The sequence below is a fragment of the Echinops telfairi genome, unplaced genomic scaffold, assembly GCF_000313985.2.
Source record: "Echinops telfairi isolate 266 unplaced genomic scaffold, ASM31398v2 ScPeMD7_443;HRSCAF=831, whole genome shotgun sequence".
Lineage (NCBI taxonomy): Eukaryota > Metazoa > Chordata > Mammalia > Afrosoricida > Tenrecidae > Echinops > Echinops telfairi.
This window is the reverse complement of record NW_022104341.1, coordinates 58,001,415-58,008,242: the sequence shown is the minus strand read 5'-3', so window position 1 is coordinate 58,008,242 and position 6,828 is coordinate 58,001,415. Positions and strand designations below refer to the sequence as shown.

Here is a 6,828-nt window from a genome sequence, read left to right as displayed (position 1 = left end):
TGGGTGGGTTAGCGCCCTGTGCCCCTGCTACCCATTTCTTCCTTATTTTCATCATTTTTTTTTTGTTCCCTTTCCCCATGTTCTTTAAATTTTTGAAGCTTTCCTTCTCTCACCTCAGAACCATGGCTGGAACGCTCTTCCCTTTTCACCTGGGTTCTGCTTATCTTTCAAATCCCATTTATTAGATTTCATAAAGGTTCTCTGAAATTCTCATTTTTAAAAACAAATCAATGTACTAAGTAGGAAGTCAATACTCTGAAGAGGCCAAAGCTAATTTCCTTGAGCATTTGAATTTAAAACTTTCCATGATACTGTTTTGTTTTCTATTTATATTCCCAAATGCCTTCTCAGAAGGGTAAGTCCTGTTTCCAGGATAATACTTGGTTGGTTTTTTTAATACTTCGTTTTTAATGTAAATTTGGAGCCAGGCTCTAGAGCAGCATATTCTGAGCAACACGTTCTAGAGCATCATTTCTGTATTATGAAACAGGAGAGATGTCAACACACAGGAGAACAGGGGTTCACATGAGAGAATGGGGGAAAAGGGAAACAATCACTTCCCAGAAATTGCTGCAGGAATCAAAGGAGAAAAATGTGGAATTGGAATTTGCGATTGTTAATTGTGGGATACATGATGTAAGTCCCAATCCTTTGGTTTTCAAGAACTCTTCAGTTAAATCGATATTGTTCACATATAATGTGGGGTGAGTATAAAGGAACCCTTAAGATACACAGAGTTCTGAGTCTGATTAAGAAACAGGAGGAGCAGACCTGGCATGATGGGATGACAGAGTGGAATCAGAGGACTGATGACAACTGACATTTCAGTTACCGATTGGCAATGTAAAAGGAAAGCCAACAAAAGTGACAACAAGAGAATTACAGAACAGTATAATTTACCTTGTGTACTGTCCTAATAAAGTGGGATTCATTATGGTATTCTGATACAAGGTATACGAAGATTTCAGATCTGATCCAAGTGATCCGTCTTGTGATGTCAGCAGTTTATTTGGCTTTGCTGTGCCAGTGAGTGGGTCTGGTTGATAAAGAGGTCTAGGAGTAACATCCACTCCATTTATATCAAACACCTTAGATATTGATATTGAAAATAAAAGAAAAGAGATGAGGTTTCTGAATAATAGTTCCTATTGCATACATAAATATGGTAGAGAGGAGATAATTATGTTCCTAAACCAAACCAAATTCACTGCCCTGCAGTTGATTCTGACAATAGCAGCCCTACAGGGCAGAGCAGGACTGCTCCCTCTGGTTTCCAAGGCTGAAAATCTGTCTCTGCAGCAAGGTTAGTGGGTTTGAACTTTGGCCCTGGCTGTTGACCATGTGCTAATCTTCTCTGTTACTGTCACAAGGATTCCAATATGTTCCCAGCATGGAATATGGAAAATTGCATGGCATAAGCTTTTATACTTAAGAAGTTTCTTTATAAGTATAATTTTTTTAAAGTCTCATCCATGTTTTACCTAATATATATTTACTAATATATACTTATTTCAGAAAAGTAGAATGACAATCCATGTAAAATGTAAATATTTTGGTGCATTTAATTTTGACATATAAGCTGCTAGAAAATACTTATTTTTCACTTAACATTTTATTAATAAATATTTCCCAAGTTTTCATATGGTTTTGGTTTACTTCATTTCGGCTAACTTGTAGCTCATGTAAAATGTAACACATACAAAAATAGAATTAAAACACATCCTAGAGTTCAATAGTTTTAAGTCAATATTCTTGTCAACCACCACTGAAATAAAAAATAGAACAGTGACAGCATCTCCAGGCCTTTGCCTCTTCTGAATCTGATTTTTCTCTACCCCAATGATAACCATTAACTTTACTTTCGTCATCATTTCCTTTATACTTTAAAAAATAGCTTTATCAGATATACATCCCTAAGCAATAGTATTTCCTTTGTAAAAATATTTGTTGAAGGCTAACATATACTTAGAAAAGTACAGGTTGGTAATTTTTCAAAAAATGAACACACCCATGTACCCAACATCCAAATTCACAATCAGAATATCAGCAGCAACCTAGAAGTTCTCTACATGAGAATCAGTATCTATCATCCACCAAAGGTTAAAAATAAGAACATCATGGACTAGTTTTGCCTATATTTAAATTTTATTTAAGTGGAATTATGCATATATGCACTCTTTTGTGTCTAGTTCTTTTTCTCAATATGATGTTTGTAAGATACATCATCATGAAGTTTGTTCACAAGAACACTTTGTTCTGATAACTTGGCACTCTTTGATACCTTTCTTGACATGACCGCTGAAGACAAAATAGGTGCATAAGCAAATGTGTTGAAGAGAGCAGATGTTGCCCGGCTATCAAAAGATAAAGTGTTTGGGGTCCTAATGGCTTAAAGTCAAACCAGCAGCCATCTAGCAGGGAAGCAAATAGCCCACATGGAAAAAGCACATCAGCCTGTGTGATCATGAGGTATCTATGGGATCAGGCATCAGGTATCAAAATATACAAAACAAACAACTATATCAATGTGAACAAGGGGGTTGGAGTGGAGACCCAAAGCCCATCTTAGATATCCCCACCCCACCCCCCACACACAGAAGTGGTATAAGGAAGGGGTGATTCAGCCACAGTGCAGTAGAGCACTGATGAATCACACATCATGCCTCTAGTTCCTGAACACTTCCTCCCCATCTCTACCATGACCCATTTCTAACTTACAAATCTGGCTAGTCCAGAGAACATGCATTGGTACAGATAAGAGCTCTCAACACATGCAATTCAGGAAAGATAAACCCCTCAGGAACAGTAATGGGAGTAACGGTATCATGAGGGTAAGGGGATGGTCAGGGACGGGGAAGGGTGAGAAAGGGGGAAACCATCACATGATTGGGTATATAGGCCCCTCTCCAAAGTGGATGAATAACAGAAATGTGGGTGAAGGGAGACAAAGGACAGTGTAAGATATGAAATAACAATAACAATATATATTTGATCAAGGATACACAAGGGTGGGAGTGTGGGGAAGGGAGGGGGAAAAAAGAGGAGCTTATACCAACGGCTCAAGTAGAAAGTCTTTTGGAAATGATGGTAGCAACATATGTACAAAAATGTAATACAATTGATGTATGGAATGTTATAAGAGCTGTAAGAGCCCCCAATAAAATGATTTTTCAAAAACATCATCAAGTTTGTTGTTGTTAGGCGCCCTTCTGACTCATCGTGGCCTTGTGTACAGCAGAAGAAACCCCGCCCTGTCCTGTGCCATTCTGTCCTATTGTTCTGTTTGAGGCCACTGTTGCAGCGTGTGAGTCACCTCATTTCCTTCAGGGCATTCCTCTTTTTCATTGACCCTTTAGGAAGCATGATATCCTTCTTCCAGGGACTGGTCTCGCCTGGTAACTTAGCTAAAGTATGTAAGACAAGTGTTGCCTCCTGGCTTGTTAGGAGCATCCTGATCCTACTTCTTTTAAGTCAGGTTTATAATTCAAGGGCATCAATTCTTCTTTGGTTTTCCTTATTCAATGTCCAACTTTCACATTCAACTGAAAATACCATGGCTTGGATCAAGTGCACCTTAGTCCTTAAAGTGACATCCTCGCTCTTCAACACGTTAAGGATGTCTTGTACAGCAACACTTTCTAATGCAATGTGTCATTTGATTGTAGATCCAAGCATAATGAAATCTTCAACATCAATCTCTTTTTCTGTTTATCATGATGTAGTCTATTGGTCCAATTGTGAGGATTTTGTTTCCTTTATATTGAATTGTGCACAGGGTTGCTAAGAGTCAAGATCAATTGGTACACACCTAACAAAAACCACCATATTTCACTTTGGCCTTAAACTACAATCATATGCTCCAAACCTACAGTCCCTATATTCTTCTCTAAGGAACTCTGAGCCCAGCTCTAGGAACGAACACTGCAGTGCTATCTTATTTCCCTTTCATTGTGTTCCCTTCTCCAATAACTTCCCAAATGAGATCCCAGGGTCCTGGAACATAATGATATTCTGGTTTAAACAAACTACAACTTAATATCACCCAAAATTTCAAACATAAATAATACACACTTAAACATGGGAATCATTAATTCAACATATATATCCCAATTCAAATTAAAGACTTAAATGTTATTACGTACTGAAGCCATCTCAGGTCAATTTGATCACCTATATAACTATAATATGGGAATCCCTGGCATTTTGATGAATGAGTTATTTGAGAATTCATTATATAACTCATTTTGGAAAAATATTTTGTGATTTTGGTGAAGCTGTACATAGCAAACTATTTCTCACTTAGTAATTTCCATACATATTATTCATGACATTGGTGTGGTGATTCTTTCTTTTGCATGAGTTAATACCAGACTAGTTCTAAGGAGTTGGAAATTGAAGATGTCCCAAATGTCCAATTCTTCCAAGGTACTGCGCTGTGCCATTTTCCTTCACTCCTCCCTGCAGAAGATTCCCTCATGTTCCTGGGTTCTGTGATTTGCTCCAACATCCCACAGAAACTCGTGAAGCTTGGAGGAAATATGTCTTCTGGGGGTAGATGCTGTTCTCTCCAATGCAGGGTCCAGAGCCAGAAGTCAAATATATTCAAAAGCCACAGCAGGGCTTCTTGCTTCTAACATAACTCAGTCAGGGAAATAGAAGTCTGGCTTTCCCGGGGAGGTGATAAATGTGTGGAATTTTGTGAGGGCACCGTTATATACCCAAGGAAAACAAAGAGTGTGGGCTGCTTCACATCTGGTTCTAAAGCAGGATCTTAAAGATGTCAGGAAGAAAACAAAGAGTGTTAAAGCAAAAGAAGGTGCTCAAAAAAAAAAAAAAGAAGAAGAAAAGAAAAGAGTGTGGGCCTATTGACACCCTCTAATAAGGTCAGGTCTTAATCGCATCCTATTCCTGTGTATTAGTGGCAAATGCCCTCCCAAATCGGATGATAGCCACAGGCATATGAAGTCCAGAATTACAACATATCATAAGAAATTTTGTGATAAGAGTTGTATGAGCCCTCCAAAAACTGATAAGGAAAGAAAAAAAGAAATTATGGCTACAAGGGCCATATTAGTAGACTATAGAGCAATTGGTTACACTCTTAAGCATTCTCATTATTCCCATTTTGATTATTCTAGTTCACTCACCTAGCTTCCTTGTCTGCATTTACTTTTCATCATTGCTCTAGTGCAGCAATCCTCAACCTGTGGGTCCTGGCACCTTTGGGGGGCCAAACAACCCTTTAATGGGGGTCGCCCAACTCATAACAGTAGCAAAATGACAGTGATGAAGTAGCAACAAAAATAATGTTATGGTTGGGGGTCACCACAACATGAGGAACTGTATGAAAGGGTCTCAGCATTAGGAAGGTTGAGAACCACTGTGCTAATGTAAATGAGATAGGGAAATGGAAGGGTTAGGCTGCTGTTAATTGACGCTGGAAATGTACCAGTTTGTATAGATTTCCTTTGTTAAAAGGGGCCTAAGATGTAACAGTCCCTTCCCCTATAGTCCCACTCACTGCCATCGAGTCAATGCTGACTCATAGTGGCCCCTGTGGGTTTCCGAGACTGTATCTGCTTACGGGCAGAGAAAGCCCAGTCTTTCTCCCAGGAGAGTTGCTGCTGGGTTCAACTGCTGACCATGTGATCACAACCCAACAAATAACCACTACAGTAAATTCCTTGTAAATCTGTTTAAGGATTGGGCCTGATGAAAATTCTGTTAATTATTCAGGAAAAGGGAAGCAGGGCCATTTAGATAAGCACGGGGACCAAAACTTTGAGGGCAATCCTTGGAGTAGTGAAGATATCAAATGATGGTCAGATATCAATTAATGGGAAATGTAAACTATTTCCTGTGACCTTGTTTTCTTTTGTCCCATTGCTTGAAGATCCTCTGACCATTGTAAAACTGAGCTATTTCTATACTTCCCAACTGCTACAAAGTTTGAAGTATATAACATGTTCGAGTCTCACTGGATCTTTGAAACAGTTCAGGAGTTGGAACCTGGCTGTTTTCCTACTGTAGTGCATGCAGGAAATCACTCAGAATTTCTGGTCTCAGTTTTTGACTACAGTGACAGACTCTCCCAGACTCCTTGCAGTCCAATAACATAAATGTTGGCAATTAGGTCTTGTTTTAGGTTGCTGATTGGTGAAGCACAGAACTCATGGATATTATTTATTTTATGAGCATAACTCATTTTTGAAGGAGACCTGGTGGCATACTGGTTACGAGTTGGGCTGCTAACTGCAAGGTTAGCAGTTCAAAACCATCAGCCGCTCCTCAGGCAGAAGAAAGAGTATAGTCTCAGACACTCACAGGGGCAGTTCTACCCGGTCCTATAGGGTCACTATACAAGCGGCATGAAAGAACTCTTTTTTTTTTTATGCACATGGTTTTAGAAATTATGGTTTAAAATATCTGCCCAATCAGTGGAACTTTCCAAATCAACCAGAGTAAAAGGTTGATGTTAAATATTTATCCTCTGAAGCAGGTGTTCTCATTAATTCAAATGGAAGGTCAATTTGAAACTGCAGTTCTTTTTTTTTTTTTGTGAGTCAGTGAGTGAGTGAGACAGTGAGTGAGTGAGAGTGAGTCAGTGAGTGAGTGAGACAGTGAGAGAGTGAGAGAGTGAGACAGTGAGAGAGTGAGACAGTGAGAGAGTGAGACAGTGAGAGAGTGAGACAGTGAGAGAGTGAGAGAGTGAGACAGTGAGAGAGTGAGAGAGTGAGAGAGTGAGACAGTGAGAGAGTGAGAGAGTGAGACAGTGAGAGAGTGAGAGAGTGAGAGAGTGAGACAGTGAGAGAGAGAGAGAGTGAGACA

At 39.3% G+C, this 6,828-nt stretch overlaps 1 protein-coding gene across 1 annotated transcript in view; it reads right to left on the bottom strand.

The window, feature by feature from the left end:
• DNAI4 (dynein axonemal intermediate chain 4) overlaps positions 1-6,828 on the bottom strand; it is an 88,203-nt gene that overhangs the window by 62,726 nt on the left and 18,649 nt on the right. Inside the window, exon 3 of the mRNA XM_004699617.2 lies at positions 901-1,088. Coding sequence (XP_004699674.1) covers positions 901-1,088 — 188 coding nt within the window. The remainder of the gene's footprint in view (positions 1-900; positions 1,089-6,828) is intronic.